The 18,333-nt window shown below is 34.4% G+C and overlaps 2 protein-coding genes across 5 annotated transcripts in view; one reads left to right on the forward strand and one right to left on the reverse strand.

Moving 5' to 3' along the window:
• LOC144446561 (vacuolar protein sorting-associated protein 51 homolog) overlaps positions 1–8,175 on the reverse strand; it is a 28,257-nt gene extending 20,082 nt beyond the window's left edge. The window contains exons 1-12 of the mRNA XM_078136353.1: positions 8,146–8,175; positions 6,927–7,133; positions 6,436–6,521; positions 5,897–6,052; positions 4,966–5,172; positions 4,378–4,466; positions 3,771–3,900; positions 2,798–2,901; positions 2,117–2,228; positions 1,480–1,660; positions 813–952; positions 69–191 (exon numbers count right to left, since the gene is read on the reverse strand). Coding sequence (XP_077992479.1) covers positions 69–191; positions 813–952; positions 1,480–1,660; positions 2,117–2,228; positions 2,798–2,901; positions 3,771–3,900; positions 4,378–4,466; positions 4,966–5,172; positions 5,897–6,052; positions 6,436–6,521; positions 6,927–7,133; positions 8,146–8,170 — 1,560 coding nt within the window. The 5' untranslated portion in view covers positions 8,171–8,175. The remainder of the gene's footprint in view (positions 1–68; positions 192–812; positions 953–1,479; positions 1,661–2,116; positions 2,229–2,797; positions 2,902–3,770; positions 3,901–4,377; positions 4,467–4,965; positions 5,173–5,896; positions 6,053–6,435; positions 6,522–6,926; positions 7,134–8,145) is intronic.
• A 55-nt stretch (positions 8,176–8,230) lies between these two features.
• The window catches only part of LOC144446085 (dynactin subunit 1-like), a 40,544-nt gene continuing 30,441 nt past the window's right edge, over positions 8,231–18,333 (forward strand). For 2 of the 4 annotated variants that reach the window (XM_078135781.1, XM_078135783.1), the window contains exons 1-6: positions 8,231–8,317; positions 9,491–9,611; positions 10,490–10,607; positions 11,006–11,153; positions 12,784–12,807; positions 14,224–14,259. In XM_078135781.1, the coding sequence (XP_077991907.1) occupies positions 9,523–9,611; positions 10,490–10,607; positions 11,006–11,153; positions 12,784–12,807; positions 14,224–14,259 (415 nt within the window). In that variant the 5' untranslated portion in view covers positions 8,231–8,317; positions 9,491–9,522. The remainder of the gene's footprint in view (positions 8,318–9,490; positions 9,612–10,489; positions 10,608–11,005; positions 11,154–12,783; positions 12,808–14,223; positions 14,260–18,333) is intronic. The other 2 variants (XM_078135782.1, XM_078135784.1) reach the window with 2 other exon arrangements.

The following is an 18,333-nucleotide window of genomic DNA, read 5'->3' on the forward strand; positions in this document are numbered from 1 at the left end:
TATGTACATGTAGTCTATTGTTTCATCTGTTGAGATAGTTCCTAACGAAAGTACTACTTGATACTTACCTGGGCTACACTGTTGATATGTCTTAGAAATCCTACCACTAACAATTCTCTAACGTCTCTAGAACAGAATGGACCTCGGAAATATGGTGCATGTGCAAATGTGATGTCATTGGCTATGAAACCCTGATGATAAAAAAATCAAAAAGAAAGACAGTTTATAAACATGACATATGATTCTACACTACATGACAGCTCAGTGTGTTCTCTGGGATATTTAGTATGAAGTCTGAAAGACGGGTGACTCTTATCAGTTGTTATTTGTTTGCAGTCTAATGTTGAACATTCCCTTTCCTGAAGGTACAGCTTTTCACATTTGACAGTCAGAATCAGAAGTCAACTGACTGCTTTGATACAACTTTGACGTTTGACTGAATGGTTTTGAGATGACAATTTCATTTCATGAAGCAGGATCTTTAATATTATGAGAGGGCTTTGAACTCCTGTAACCATGATCAGGGCAAACACTGACACCTAATTTTTCATCTTTATGAAAATGATGTGAATGTACAGTTAGATAAATCAAATCTGTTTAATGTAGGTGATAATGAAGCATTTTAGTTAAAGTTTGCATTGTTTTATATTAAATTCCCAATGATAGACACAAACATTTGTTGGAAATTATTCATTGCATCTCTTCTCAGCTTTGTGTACATTCAACATTAGTCTATGAATTTAAATAACATTTAACAACATGCTCAGTTTCATCTAGAATTTCCTTGAATGGTGTTTGTTTACTGTAATTACCTGTAAATTGGCCAGTACTTGTTTGAGTTGATCTATGATAGATGATGCCGTGGTATTGAGTACTTCTGATAAATTGGCTGAATCTTGCTTTGTTAAAAGTCTAGGTGCACATAATGTTTGTCTGGCATCTGTTAGAGTATCTGAAATGATAATCACATAGACATCAATTATAACTATATTTGGTATTTACTTCCTGGTTCAATTGATTAACTAGGTCATACAATACATAATGGTATGCAGTTAATAAATCCATCACTTCAAGAGAAGAATATAAGACACATAGAGAAATCTTACAGAAAATATAAATAATATCAAATTGAAATTGAAATGAGTGAACCAAAAGTTCCTATTTTCGTTGCTATGATAATCAAGAATTTAGAATGTCATGCAGTAGGCATTTCACATAGAAACGAAGTCACCATAGAGGGAACACTTAACATAGAAATTCATGATTGATGGCTTGGTATAAGGAGTAGGTATAAGGAGTGAGCCATTACATTGTAATGGTGAGTCTAGATAATATAGAGACTATCATAGATGGTACACTTTCCATACAGATTTACCATACATGGCACACTTCAAAGTCACGATGTGGCACTTAAAACAGAAAATTGCCACAAATGGTGCACTTCATAAAGATCAACAGATAGCCATTCTCACTATTTACCTCCAAAATGCTGTCGTAATTTCGTTGTGTAATGATGCACTCTATCTTGAGCTGCCTTGGAGACAATTTCGGTTCCTTTATCCATTATATTGCATTCTGGGAGTAATTTATTTATAGCTTGTAAGCGTCTATGAAATCGATCTAGCGCCCTCACAAGGATCGTATTGTCACCAGTTTCTTTCTGTCAAAATATTAAAATTAGAAAACACAGTTCAGGTGGGTCATCTTACTGTCATGTGATAGTGTCATGTGTTGTCATCATATTTACATAGCCATTGTCATGATATAGATCTTTTTGAAGATGATCTAATGGTAAAGATCATTACAAATGAATGGTTGCACAGTTAAGATCAAATTTCATGATCTTGTTACGTAGTATATACATTGTGACAGTTTCATGCATGAGTTACAATGTGTCAACTTGTGTGTCAGTTTCTTGTGTGGGTTACAATGTGTCAAACTTGTGTGTCAGTTACTGCACCACTTCTCAACAAAACATGCAAGACTGTTTTTTGTCAGTGATAATGAGCATACATTTAAAATGTTTGTCAAATCTGCTCAAAGAATGAAAACTACTTTACTAGTTTTACTTCCACTGTATACAGGTACTTGTTAGCTGTCAATGTACTACCCTTACCTCAGCTTCAACTCTCTCTTGGATGAATTGGAAGTAGGATTCCATTCTGGAGTTAACAAACTTTCCAAGTTTGACATGTGCAATTCTTTCTAGTTCTTGTTGATCACAATCTCTGTAACAACAAAGAAATATCATTTATTTAGTTACTGAGATCTATGTTATACTTACTAGATATAGACAGTAATATACAGTAATATACAAACAGGCCAAGTCTGTACCACAGAGGGCGCTGTAATTCCTTGAAATACGTGATGCAGGGCACTGTAAAAAGAGGTCCTATCCACTGACCACCTGGGACAATGAGAGCTGTCAATTCATATACTAATATGTACCTTTCGGTGTAACATTTCTTAAGCATTGTTATATTAATTTGCTGACAAAGAACATTTATTTTTAGTGATTTGAACAGAATATCAAGAAAAATGTGACATATGTTAACAATAGTACTGCTTCTCACTTGTTTTATTTTATTTCTAAATAAATGTAATTTCATTGTAATGGCCAGTAACCGTGTTATGGAAGTACAGTTACTAGATGAATGAAAAGGCCTCATCTCAAAAATAGGCAACTGATACCCTGATGCCTGTCTATTGTCATGGCAACTGATACACTGATGTCTGTTTATTGCCATGGCAATTGATACTCTTATTCCTATACATCTCCATGACAACTGATACTCACTGTGATGCCTGTCTGTTGACAAACAATTCTTTGTATGATGCAATCATCAGACACATATTACTGAGGAATGTGTTACAGCTATGGTCAATAAACTCTAGAACGTCCTGTAGAGTGAACACAATAAACAATAGATCACATGTAAATAACTTATAGTGACACAAAAATACATTCACTTACAAACTGTTGTCTTTTTATGGAAATATGTGTCACATAATTTTCATTCATGACAAATCTAAAAAAATCAAAGTACTGCATAATGATAGTCATCTTTATCTCATCTGGAATACTGAGATATTTCTATTACTATAATAATAATAATAATAATAATAATGTTGGTTTCTTATATAGCGCTTTCCCACACCGTGCTCAAAGCGCTTTACAATTATTACCCCTGGCTCGGATCAGAACGGCACAACGGCCCTTTAGTCTTCCTCAACTCCCCGGGGAGCATACAATCCATTGCAGCCATTTAAGCGCATAGGATTAAAGCCTTCACATTGCAACCTACATCCTACCAGGTCCCCAGTTATAGAGCTGGGTTGACTGAGGCACAGTCGTGGTTCAAATCTTGCCCAAGGACTTTAGCCACTCAGAAACAAACAGCAGGCAGCGACGGGGCTCAAACCTGCAACCTGTAGATTCCAAGCCGGTCACCCTAACCATTCACCCATCATGACTCCACTATGACAACTGCATACTAGTATTTACAATCACCCTATATTTGTAACACTTACCATTGGTATATTTCTCAATGCTTGTTCAATTTCACTAACCATTTATTTGTAACACTTACCATTGGTATATTTCTCAATGCTTGTTCAATTTCACTTACCATTTATTTGTAACACTTACCATTGGTATATTTCTCAATGCTTGTTCAATTTCACTAACCATTTATTTGTAACACTTACCATTGGTATATTTCTCAATGCTTGTTAAATTTCACTAACCATTTAATATTTGTAACACTTACCATTGGTATATTTCTCAATGCTTGTTCAATCTCTTGACTATCCGTAGTTGGTAAACTAACAGTGCTACCAGTTTTTAGTTTCAACTGAGATTCCATCTCTAACAAGTCCTCATCCAACTTTTGCTGAGAACTATACAGAAACAAAGTAAGTAATTATAACACAACATACATGAGTTCAGCTTTTGTTGAGCACTGTACAAAAACAAAGAACACAACAAGGTACATCAAAATTCCAGCTTTATCACACCATTGTAGTACACTCCTGACAATGCGGATTAGATAAGTTAATATTTGGGGATTTTTTTTATACTTTCGTGGGTAGTAATTTCATTTGATACTATGAACCCATAGTACATGTACATTCATTATTGTATGCAACAAGGTATTGTACAAGAGTCTATCTTTTATGCACAATACAAGAATCTTAGATGATACATACAGAAATAGATTTTGTACATGCTATAATAGGATCGTTTTGATAATCAATAAACATTTAGACAAAGTCAGACAATTTCATGTGCAAGCCTTGAAGGTAGATATAATTATAACAAATCAAATATAGTCATTTAGATTTGGTAAAGTAAGTTTAACCTGTATGTATACTTACTGTAAGAGGAATTCATCACACAGTTCATCAGCTGGTTCTTTGAGTTGTAGCAACAAATCTACACATTCTGTTAACTGCTTAGGTGTTGACTGTAAAAGACATTAAACATGTCAGCCTTTACAAGTACATCTAAATCGGTTTGAATCCTGATGTAGAATTGAATTTGTTTTCTGCTGTTAACTGTAACCCACATTACCAATGGTTCTGTCTTTTGTCTCTGAGTTATCTGGTTATGATTCATTTTAGTGTGTTACTTTATAATATCATTGCCAACAACAGATATGTATACAGTGTTGACCATGTTCTGATAGTTGAAGGTGCTCCAATTTTGGGCACTGTATTTTTTATCATGTTTATACCATTGTACAAGATGTACAGCAGTATACACATAATTTAGTGTATATCACTTACATACTCTTCAGAGTGTAAAGTATTGGTATACCTCCTGTATGTAACAAAACTCACGCAAATACACCAGTTATTGCTACTGCAGCTCGTATTATGTGAACTGATAACTTCATTTTAAGTAACTTATCTTATTTTATGTTTACTTCAGTGTTCAGAACTTTATATACATGTGACACTTACTTCATTATCTCTGAACTGTTCTCTGAGTTGAGTTCTCAATTCTGCAATGATTTCATTACAATCAGATTGTATTCCATAAAATGATGGCATGTGCTGGTACTGCTGTAGTACAGCCCTGGCTTTGGTGTAGTATCTCACAGCCTGACTGTATGCCTTCATTTCAATACACTTCTTTAGTCTGGCAGGCAGTTCAAACAGGAATTGAAGCTGTTAAGATACAATATAATATCATGTCAGTCATTTTAGTACACACACACACACACACACACACACACACACACACACACACACACACACACACACACACACAGACACACACAGACACACACAGACATACACAGACAGACACAGATAAAGACACACAGACACAGACAGACAGACATAGACACATACACACACAGAGATACACAGACACAGACCACACACTATACATGTAGACATATCACAATACTATATATTACAGTGTCCAATATGAGTGTTTGCTTGTGAAGATTGGATTGTTATTTGTCTGATCTGAGTAAAGCAGATAACTTTTTCATCTGAAGGTACAAACACCAATATTGGGTACTGTCGTCATGTCTACATGATGTATATGGGAGCAGTAAAGTACAGAATGTAGATATCTCCTAAGTGGCCACCACCTCAGGGTACCATGTACATATACAAATATGTTTAAGTTTAGTTTCGTGACAAGATCAATTCAACATGTAATTACTGCTAAATGTATTTATTTGTATGTATTGTAATATCTACTTTTCATGGATTTATTTAAAAAAAGAAGTGTATCTTGTATAAATTACAATTTTAATGAGTCCTCCTGAAAACATTCCAACAAATTTTGACTGCGCTGATTGAGTAGAAAATCAAGGACAAAGTCTCACTGGTTTTGCATTTAATTACACTTATTTTTTAAGAAATAAATTTTACCAACCTTTTTCAGAAGTGAATGTACACCACTTAGTTTATTAATCTGTTGCCTTCTATCTTGAAGTGTGTTACTAATACAAGCACTAAACTCTGTAATGGCAGCCATGTTTGTTACTAGTCCATCCATCTCATCCTCCATCTTCTTAAAATCATTTTTCATCTGTGGTAAAATAAAACCAACATGTTGTTTTCAAATTAAACAGAAATAGTTTATTTATGAATTTAGCATCTCGTGAATTCTGTGAAAAAGACAGGGTCTGCACCTATTTTCTTTGCAGTTGATATGCATGTTGTATCAAAACATGACAGGTTTTACAATACTCCTGAGCTGATATACTTTCCAAGCAGAGAGAGATGGGAAGGCTTGACCTTCATTCCAAACTTCAAAACAAGATTTTTTGAAAACTTCTTTTACTAACAAAGAATTCACGAACATTTCCAATATTATCATAATTCACCCACACTGAGGGTGTAACTTTGAAACAAAATAATATAATATTTGTCTCTTTTATTAAAAGTGTACGATAAATAATGTGGTCTTACCTTTCTTATGGTGTCTGTTGCACTTATAAATTTGTTGTAATTTTCATAAACCAATGTTTGCATGTCACTGTCCAATGCCTTGATTTCTGTCAAATGTAGAAATATGAAAGTAGAATACATACATTGTACAATTCAATTAGCATTACAAAAAAAAAAAAACAATTCAAAGGAGAAATGTCTGTAGATTTATGTTATGTCTCTTGTATTGACCATTTTTACATTTCTTTAGGATCATCTCATTTTCCGATCAGAAAAAAATTGGCGACGTTTATTTTAGGATGATTGTAGGGAATTTGAAATGTTGAAACTTGATTCGGTTTTTCTCAACTTATAGTTTTCTGTGTATAAACAATAACCCCTGGTAGAGAGAGGATTAATCACTTCTTTACACATATTTCTAATCTAACTACTGAATATGACTTTGTTACAAAATGTTCACTTTTTGCAATACTGAATAACACCTTTATTATTTTGATAATGAAAAGACTTACGTTTGACCATATCACTCTCTCTATCCATTAAATCTGTCAATCCCTTTTCCTTGACAAGTTTGTCCAAGTACATATCGGGTTTGAAATGTGCTCCATCAATATCACATGGATTCAGATTGGTTTGTCCTGCATCATCATCCATACCATAGAAGATTTTTAACATTCCATGTTTACGACGTGTCCGTCTCTCTTCAGGAGTCAGATCATCTGCACAATAAACATACAAGATACAATTTCACCATCAGTACAATTGTCAGATCGGAAAGATTGTGAGAGATGTTAGGCACACACTGACAGATCAGACCTTGTGGGTGCAGTCTAATCTCCCTTTCCAAGCTGATAAGCCCGGACCGATGACAGTCTATGTTAGGCACATTTACAATTCACCGTCAATCAATACACATGTACATTGCAAAGACCTAAGTGCTGTTACTTTGAGCTTTGCTTACCCAAGTTTGTATATTGTGCATGCAATTTGTAACATGAAATATTATCCCTAAATTTATTAAAGTTATAATTGTTTCCAGTGGATACATTTTGTATATCAAATATGGGCTCCTTTGTTTAATTGGCCTAGCCCCGTTTAGCTGCAATGATAGCTTTGTTTTTATTTTGAATACTTTTTAAATTCTCTTTTTATATTTTATATTGTGTTACTGAACATTTTACTTTTTAATTTTATTTTCTTACAGGGTTCGGAGCTGGAGGACCGAGACAGAGCAGAACTGCTACAGTTACAGCAGTTAAGCATTGTTCTGATATTACTCATCTGCAAGCTAGAGTATGATGTCTATGTGGCTATAGATAAATATATCTTGGACTGTTTACATTTAATAATCCAAAATTTACAAATTAAAAGGGACAGGTCAAAGGTCACAAGTTTTATAACAAATGATAAACATCGATGGAAAAGGTGGTGAATTTTTACGTTTTACTTAGTCGTCTTAAATGAGGATAATTTTGGCTAATCATACACCGTCTTGGTTAAATCAAAATCGTTCATCAAAACCGAAAATGAATAGAGATAACTTGAAAATGAAATAGTGAACTGAAAATCCACCTCTTGTTCTTGTTCAACAACATAGTTCCTAACGAAAAAATCTGACAAAACCATGTTAGCGTTGGAAGCAGTAAGAAAAGTCATGGACGCCTTAACAATGACAGATGCGATTTCTTTACACATGAATCAAAATCATAAAAATAAATATTCGGATTCTACCTTCGTTTATGCTGGGGGCTGCCATTTTGCTGAACGTCGACGGGAAATGATGTCATCCCATCATGCATTGCCAACTTTATCCGGCCATTCGCCTCAGTGATGTACTGCACTGGTGAAAATCGGTCGGAGTAATGCCGATGTTGAGGTGTGTCTTTGGTTAGGAAATTTTATGGTAAGTTCAATTTCAAGATTAAATGTTAGTTTTCCAAGACATAGAGGATGGAAATGTAGAAGAAGATTGTATTTAGAGATTAAATTTCACTTGTAATTTGTAAACATCGTCCATATGATGAACAGAGCAGTTGAATCCCCTCCCATTCCCAATACCGAATAACATTATAAAATAATGACAAATTATGTCGTGTGATATTTATTTGCCAGACATCACAGTTGATAATATGATTTCTGCATATGTTTATGTTATATGTGATATATATCCTTATCATATGATGTTTTGGTTTTAAATAATTTGATAATATTTTGGGGACTAATGAGTGTTGTATTGATAATTGCTGTCAGACTACATGTACCGTTATTTAGATATGGGGTTTTCTAGTGTAAATATCGTCTATTCAAGTACGTGTGGTGATGCCTATTGTCTGACGGTATTGTATATTCAATACTTATATTCAATTATGAGGTAGATGAACTGGGAAACATATGTTTGCACCAGGTGTGATTCCCTGCAAAGTGTTAGTTGAAATTGCAATAGATAATGTCACTGGTTGCATAGGATAGAAAATGTCACCCATCTCAGATTTCATTTGACAATCATTCACACTCATAGATATTTTAGTCAACAGTGTGTTGCTTGTATCATAGTTTTCTAAATCACTTAAAACCCTGTCAAAGATATGAAATTGATAATTTAAATGATGATAATCTGTAGATTGGTAAATTTTTCAAAACTCTCAATGTTAAATTCTATAGATATGTATGTCATGAGTACTAACATTTGAACTAATACACACAACACACTGTTGATAGGTTGAGTGCTTTCAACTGCAAACAGTCAGTCTTGTTCACTCATGATAGATAGTGCTGTTTTGATCAAGTGTATATGGTTGTTTCTCTTCTAACATTTTGTGATGCACAAATTAAATGGAATTCCCATCCAAACCATTTTAGGGCAATGATTGATAATTATATCAATCTTGGTTATAAAAAAAATAAGGACTAATGCACAATTTTCGGAAAAGTATTTAAAAATGACACAATCTGAGGTTGAATTTGACACATTACTTGAGGTATGGTGTGCAGTACATGTATGATGGACTTTCATAATACAAATGTATTAGAAACTAAGCACTTACAGATGAATGATGACTTTCTGTTTATTTTATAGGTAGATATTGAAAACCAATATTCCACATCAAGATGTCTGTAAAAGTGGGAAGTCGAGTTGAAGTCATCGGTAAAGGGTTACAGGGCAAAGTTGCCTATGTAGGTTCTACATTGTTTGCAAGGTAAGCTAAAGTCAATAATGTCTACATAGTCATTAACATGTCTGTGTCACATTCAAGCAAGATTGTGTCTCAGTGAAAGTGCTATTGAGTATTATTTCGGGCATTTTCATCCCTCTGTAAGTTCAATTCTAATCCCTGATACAACATATTTTTGTCTGTCACAAACCACAGATAATTCATCTATTAAGTATTGCAACATACAAAATAAAGAAAAATAATGAAAAGAACATAATATTTACCAAATCCACAATTTTAATATTGCTATATATTTGCTGAGTCAAAATCAGACTTGTATTCAATGTTGCAGTGTATTGTCCAAGTTCAAGTCAGATGAGTGTATGTACATTTTATTCATTCTTCCAGAATTCTAAACTGTTATGTCTTGTAAATATATCTTGTTGTTAAGCCCTAATCAGTCTTTTGGCTGATAGGCATACCACAATAGGCATAGCACAATATCATGTATGTTTTATCTTACAGAACACCAGATTGCTACCAAAATAATTTGCACAATAAACATGCTACCCATCATCATCATGTCATGTTTTTACAACACTAGAATAAAGCGTTTTCTGTATGTACCACAATCGTTTATAGCATTCAAGTGTAAAAGTGTACTGTTTCATTTGCTAATTCACCATATTAGAAATGCCGCATGCTAGGCTTGTAAATAAACCAACAGTATACTTTAACACTTGATATGAATGCTATAAATGGGTGTAGCACATAGAGAAACTGTTTTACTTCAGTGTTACTCATTGTAATTGTCAAGGGAAAAAGTGACTTTATTCCAGATGTGTTGATTCAACCTGGTTGAATACCAGAATTATGGTCTTTTTGTAATAAATGTCTTTATATCTAACCTGTCATGTTTTTAGTGGCAAGTGGATTGGAATTGTTCTTGATGATGCTAAAGGTAAAAACAATGGAGCTGTGCAAGGCAAGAGATATTTTACCTGTCCAGATAACCATGGTATTTTTGTAAGACAGTCTCAGGTAAACAATAATTCTTGTGTATTTCTTTGCATGTTCCTATTTCTTGATTTATTGACAACCTTTCTTTTATGTAGATTTTGTAATTGAAAATGAAGATTTTCATTTGTGTGTTATGCAAATTTCGTGTGACTGCAAATTTCGTGTGACTATCATATATGGTGAGAACACTTTCTGCAGGAAGTACAGTCAAATCTGTGTAAAGCAACCACCCGGGAGACTGACATCATGAAAAGTGGCCATTATAAGGAAGTGGACGTTCTGTCAAGGGTTGTTAATTTATTCATGATCACTGACTTGTATGTTAATATAATCACATATCATATGGCTAGTTGGAAAGAAATAAACAAACAGATAAATGTTTTGCTTGGAATGACAAAATGAGACCTGTTTTATTTCAGATAAATGTGTTAGAGGGCGATAGTCCAGCAGATTCACCATCTCCTTCATTGTCACCGTCACCATCACCCACACCGACACCAACTCCAGAACCTATCTCTAGAAGTTCTGCCATAAGACCTAGTAGTCTTAGAGTTCCAGATAGAGCAGGTCAGTTCAAACCAAAGAATCATTCCTTTGTAAACATATAATAACAAGAGATAATAATTGAATTTAAACTTCGTGACAAAACTAGCTCATGTGTGAAATTACATTTATGTGAAGATTTCAAACTGTTTTCATACTGAATTTATACTACTGTTATTGTTAATACTGTGTTTTTGTTAATGTTGGGGAACCCTGGTAACAGAAAGGGGATATGGTAAAACAGGCATAGTTTCCAATGCGTTATACCATAATTTTGGTGGAGAACCCCTGTAAAATGAGAGGGGAACTCAGGTATATTTTACCTGTTTACTGGCCTTAACAAAAATACTGGTAGAGATCCCGGTAAAATGACAGGGGAACTCAGGTAAGTTTTACCTGCTTACTGGCCTTAACGAAAGCATTGTGTTAACAATAGATAATGGCCATATAGGCCAGGAATGTTTCACTTAATTGTAGCATTAAGTCATCAACAGTCTTACCACTGATGTTATTGAGTCATTTATATCAAATACAAACTGAAATCATATCTTTACACCAGTTCAGGCAATCCTCTTATCTCTCGTGAAAATATAAACATTGAATTTTCATCTCTATGCTCAAAGAGAAAATATTGATTGAAACTGATTATCATTAATTCAACTGTTGACTGTCATCGATGTCTAATATTATTTTTCCAAACAATAGCAAAGTCCCCATGTTGAATGTTGAATCGATTCAACAGTGAATAAAAATTGATTCTGCTGTCCTCACATGCACTCAAACTGATTTGAACCTATTTAGTTAAATGTGTTCAAAACCATCTCAGGCAGATTTTGAACAGATTCAAAGTAAATTGGTTTGAAATCACCACAAAAGCAAAATATTCAAATCCAATGCTTAGTTTTTTCACGGGGACAAAAAGCAGTTTGAATTGGTCTTGGATTGATTCAGGTGGGGACAGGACTTATGTCCTCACTGAGTATATTTATGTAATAATACATGTAAGGTTTGTAATGTATGAACATATAAAGTCAGAACAAAACACAAGGCCAAACAGATAATTTGATTAATTGTGGATGATCATTGTTTTTCAGAAGCAAAATATATGTCATGTTTGTTTCAGTATCCTGTCAGTATTGTAGTACTAGTAGCCATGGAAACAAAACACTAGTAACCATGGAAACAAGCATTAGTAGCCATGGAAACAAAGCACTAGTAACCATGGAAACAAAGCACTAGTAGCCATGGAAACACAGCACTGTTTTTGAAGCAGCTGTCGCATCTGATGCAGTTTTCTTCCGGTCTAACTTTTGGCTTTCTTTCTTGCATTGTATATCACATAGCAGTTTGCATGTTGTAGCGTTATGCGTAGTAGGGTGTGCTCTTCAAATATCACTCAAGTCTATGTAGTCATAGTTGTATGTTTTGTGCTGTAGGACTCCAGGCAGTGAAACCTCAATTTATGTAATTTTAGAAATACTGTATTTTATCAGTAACTCTTCAATACTGCTACTTTCATAATTTCAAGGATATGAAACCTAAAGTATAGGTGATTATTTTTATATCACTTAAAAATGTGAAATTAAGGAAAATAATAACTTCCATTTATTAGTTGTAAGTATTTATGACTAACCTCTGAAGATTCTCGTTACAGATAAATTGAAAAAGACTTCTAGAGGTTAGCTATGGCAAAATTCTCAAATATATATGAAAAAAAATTATGGACTTTTAAAATGAGATTTTATGCAAATGATTTAGAACAAAAATTTTTCTGCAACTGTTCCAGATTTCTGTTCATGTTGTGATCATAGTCATCATAGGATTGATGTGAATGGTGAAATTTTAAAAAAATTTGAAACATGGGTTTTTTTCTTGCTGTGATACATATTGTTTTGACGTGAGTGGTTATATGGGTACATCATTGGTACATTTACATATTCATTTGTTTTTTTGCTTTACATGAATCACAAAATGAGAAAAATCTGGAACTGCAGTGCACAATCATGCATATGTTAAAATCTGGAGTTGAAAAAATTGCATGGATAAATGAAGCCTATAATGGCTGATAAATAGGCAACAAATTATTCAAACAATTTGCATGGCAAAAAAAAAAATAGTCCTGTAATAGCTGATAATTAGACAAGAAACTGGCAAACTGTACAGCTTTACTTTCGCTCCAAAAAAGCGTGATATTTATTTTTACAAAAATGCAAATATATACAGTAAAGATAAGTGAATAAGAAAAAATATATGTAACTAAATTTGAAGCACTGCATTGGCTGTGTTCTTGTTACCTGCAAAATGATAAAAGATTCAAAGTGAGAAATCGTGTTAAATGAAATGTTTAGCAAAAGTTAAAAAAAGTTCTGAATGCTGCTAGGACCAAAATAAAGTAATAAACTGGTAAAATAGATTGTCTTCAGTCTATCGAAGTTCATGATAAGTTGACAGTTTGGGAAAAACTGTCTTTGCAGAACGATGTCTTCACATGTTGCTTTTCTCAAACTGCTGTGAAAAGTGTGTTGACTCTAGTTCTGAGAGAAAGTTTAGTCCTGAAACAAATTTTCATTAAAGGGGAACACCACTCCAGGAAAGAAAGATATTTTCATGAAATTTGGGTTCTAGACAGTCATTTGATGATTTTACATCACCTACAGCAAAATCCGTGAATTAGGCATGAGTTCATCATTTCTTTGAAATCACATGTAATGTAAGTGATGTAAAATCATGAAATGACTCACCAGATTACATATTTTACAAAAATGGCATTATTTCCTGGAGTGGTGTTCCCCTTTAACTGAACATTTGGACCACTGACATGGCCAATGTCAAGTTGATACTCTCACTTGCCATCAACTTATATGGACCACTGACATAGCCAATGTCAAGTCCATACTCTCGCTTGCCATCAACTTATATGGACCATTGACATAGCCAATGTCAAGTTGATACTCTCACTTGCCATCAACTTATATGGACCATTGACATTATATTTTACCATAATAATACAAGAGGTTTTCATTGCCTATAGTATCCTTCAGTACCCTCTCTGTTGTGTTCTCACCTCTCTTCTTGACCCTTATATCCTTGCTAGCTCCAAGCCCAGGTGGATTCAGAAGTAGACTTAGCAGTATGTACATTAGTTTCCTCACTACAAGTGTACAAAGACCTACTTGCTACATTCACTTCCCAAATATCACAATGGAAAATCAACACTGCAAACAAATCTATCAACACTAAAATAAACCTTCTGGTAAACTTACAAGTAAAATTGTATATAGAAAACATTTCTAACAATAAATTGATACCTTACTACATCATGCAGTGGAAATTTTTCATTTTCAAAATTTCATGAAATTGAAGGAAAAGTCTGTAAAAAGATATGTTACAATTCTTGTAGGACAAGTTGTGATATGATACAGAACAATTATTGAAGTATACTGGGGTACTGGGTATATAGATGTGAACATATACTTTATCTAATAGTTAGAAACTGGAAAATAAAAATATATTTCTGGAGTGGAAAACATTTCTTACATTAAATTAAATTATTTACCAATAGGTTACAATAATGTAATATGTGTATCTCCCATTGTGGATGTTGTATGCATCATGAACAAATATGAAGTGGTTGCATATTTTTTTTTTTTTTTTTTTTTTACAAATTTATGATTTCCAATGAATGTTAAATTGATTTTAAATTATGCAGTTCCTGTAGGTGATAATGAAATGAGCATTCAGCTAAGAGAATCACTAAAATTGTGATAAGCGATCTGTGTTCCTGATTTTGGTGTTAAAATGTGATAGATCACTGCAATGTGATGATCAATTGAACATTTTCACTTGAATTCAAACGACCACAAGCTCAGTTCTTTTGTTATCAATAGGCTTGTACCAATCCACCATATAGTTATTGTTGAAGCACTATCTAATAAATTAATCATATAAAAATATTTTCTTAGCTAAGTGTTGCGCTATGAAAACAAGCATAAATATTATAGTATTGGATTACACTTTTGATCCAAGTACAAACTTGAAAATTGTTACTTGAAGTCTGAGTTTGGATCGAAAGTTTCATGAATTTTCATTTGAAGCATAATTACTATTGATAAATGAATGTTTGATGTAAAGCTTGCCATTGCTACATACTGTCATGAAGTCATGAACAATGGATGTATCAACAAGCTATAAAGGCAAAGATAAAAGTTATATACCTGCTACTTTTGTAGTGTGTAAGGTATGCTGTGTTAGAGCGCCCTCACACATTTGTCAACAGGCCAGTGAGGGCAGAGTGACATGACGTATCTAACTATTAGCTACATTGGGAGATACACATAAAATTCCAACAATTGGAGATCATCAACATTTGGTTCATCTTCAAACAGTGAATATTCTGATTAGGTAGAACCATAAAGTATCTTGACAAAGAATCAAAGTCAAAAATCATTGTATGTTGAAATGCAACATCTTACAAATAATAAACAGAGTTTTGAAATCACATTAAACCAAGGTTTGAAAAATGTACGCAAGCTTTTTCAAGTAGAAAGAGTAGTATCTGTTGTCATGCCAACAGAAATAAGATTAGACTTGGCGCTCATTTTGAGATGTTTGGGATGTGAATACACAAGTCGGTAAAGCTTACAATATAACTGGTATGTAATTCTAACATCATCCTATAAAACTGCATGTGAGTACTCAATATCATATAATCATCCCCCTCCCCTCCCCTCCACTAATAGTCAGTCTTTACCCCAAATAACTCACTGCCTTGAAAATGTATTATATAGCCCCTAATGAGCATTGTCACTGACTGGTCTTCAGTAACACCAGATTTCTGTAAATATCATGGAAATATTGTTTTTCATTGTAAACTCTATCAAACTTAGTAATGATTTAGACCTACTGGTTTTGTTTAGAGGGTAACCCTTCTTATTTGTACACCCTAAAAGTTATGGGGGAATCAGTTAAAATAAGGTAAAAATAAGTGTATGTACATATTGGTGATTAAATTCTCAACCTTAGTTTTAACTGTTTGGATGCAATAGAAATAAGGGATGGACACTGAACCATTTGACTTCTTTTAAGGTCCTGAATTTGTGATAAATGATAACTTTTGAACAGATATATGCTTGTTGCATCACCATCTTACAAACTGTTACATCGTGCATTTTCTGATCTTGCCGAATGAAATATGTACGATTCAAGATATATAGGGTTGATTGGGGCATGAAAAAATATATAAATTAAAGGGTCACCCTTGTAGAATGGAATTGTGCAGAATGCTAGTAGTTTCCAAATATTGCAGGTATGTATGACCCCTTCAACTGGGTGAATGCGACTACAACAGAGACTCTCATTTTGAAGTAAACACTCAGTGCGACCGTCTTTGCGAATGTTTTCGAGACTCTCAGAGGGGTTGTAAACAGTGAATGAGAGTGAATCTGAGACCGTATTTGGGACTCTCAACGTGCCCATAAACAGTAAATGCGAATCAATCTGAGACCATCCAGCTACTACGTACCGTATGACTTTATCATTCACATCTAACTGTATAAAGATCACAGTGAGTAACTGTTGAAATTTCGCCATGATGAATATCTACGCAACAATATACACATACATGCGTCGGCAATCCTGGTCACAAATCATGGAGTTATAACTTGAAGTAAAGTCAAATGAGCCACCCAGCCTCATGGCGAGTGTGTTCACAGAGTCATTTTGAATTTATATGAATATAGACGAAGTGACGAGTGGCGTACGGTGTCACGTGGCATGGATGGGTGTGGTAACGTATGATGTTCCGACGCACGGTCGATGATCGTAATTTGATACCTACGATCTAGTATTGGTAGTAATATGAATATTCCAACTTTATATTCTCAACTATACGTCTTTATGTGAAAGGTCTGCATTGTATAATGTGGCCATTAGTGGATTCTCGTGTATTATGTCGGACATTTCCTACATCAACATTAATTACGAACCCCACATTTTAAAAAACCGACAAAAGTAGCGACGCACCGAAAAATTCGAATACTGAATCGGGTACGCCTAGTAGTACGGCGAGAACACGCTGAAATATGGTCCTGCTTTACAGACGGTGTAAATTGGGACCCGATTCTCAGGCAGACACTGTCCCCTTTCTACCTTGACAGAATCGAGTCAGCTCCGTCTGCAAGTGAAAATATAAACGTGCTCTTGGCGCATAGGGGATGTGTAATGTTAGTTAGATTGTTGTTTTCCTTGTCTAGCTACCGTCTAAATATGAGAACGCTTTGACTTGAATACATTTCCTCAACCTTTACGGAAAGAAGACGATGGGGACATTGTATGGAGTACATATTGATACATTTTTAATTATAGCGCCTTACGAAAAAATCCATCTAAACAAGAATGCAGAATGTTTTGGGGTAGTACCCCCCCCCCCCCTTATGTCGCGGTGTGCACGTCTAACCTCGACGTGTCAAATTTACGTTACCTTTACAAGTTTTATTGACAAAGTAATTTTTAGAAAGTTGATGAAAGCGCTGTCTGCCAGTAGGACTAAACACAATCTGATCTAAATACGACTCGGATTTCACCATCACATACACAAGTCAAATGGCATGATAACACGCGTAGCATCCACTTTAAATGTAAAAATATTATCTGTGGGCTTACTATAAGGTATTGAAAAAATCACATAGTCGGTTCAGTTCTGTTTTATTTCATCTTCAAATTTGGAATTCAAGTTTGATTTTTGACATATTGGTGGGGATTTCGCTGATTCTCCAACAACGGCGTCGGCAACAACGCACGAGGACAAGTTGTGAGCCCGTACATCCGGCTCAGCGAGTGCACTATAGTCCCGGGGTGTTGACATCGTCAGCGAGTGCACTATAGTCCCGGGGTGTCGATGCAATTTTACAGGAAAGATATAAACGGTGATTAATTCTAATACGGAGACCAGGATATGTTCAGATTTCTCTGCAAAATTGTTATTGTTACTTAGTTACACTTTGCTAATACAACAAACTGCATCTCACAAAGCCAATGTTAGTAAATATATTATTATGTTTCAAAATAGCCATACAAGTTGACAGATACACTCAACTGGGATAGTTCTGGTACACAATATAAGCATATAAAGACGATCTAAGAATATGACTGAAAAATCCTCGGTATAAGGAGCTCCCTGTAAATTTGTCGTCGACCCCTCTCAAGC

Source organism: Glandiceps talaboti, chromosome 15 (assembly GCF_964340395.1).
Source record: "Glandiceps talaboti chromosome 15, keGlaTala1.1, whole genome shotgun sequence".
In the NCBI taxonomy this organism is placed as follows: Eukaryota; Metazoa; Hemichordata; class Enteropneusta; family Spengelidae; genus Glandiceps; species Glandiceps talaboti.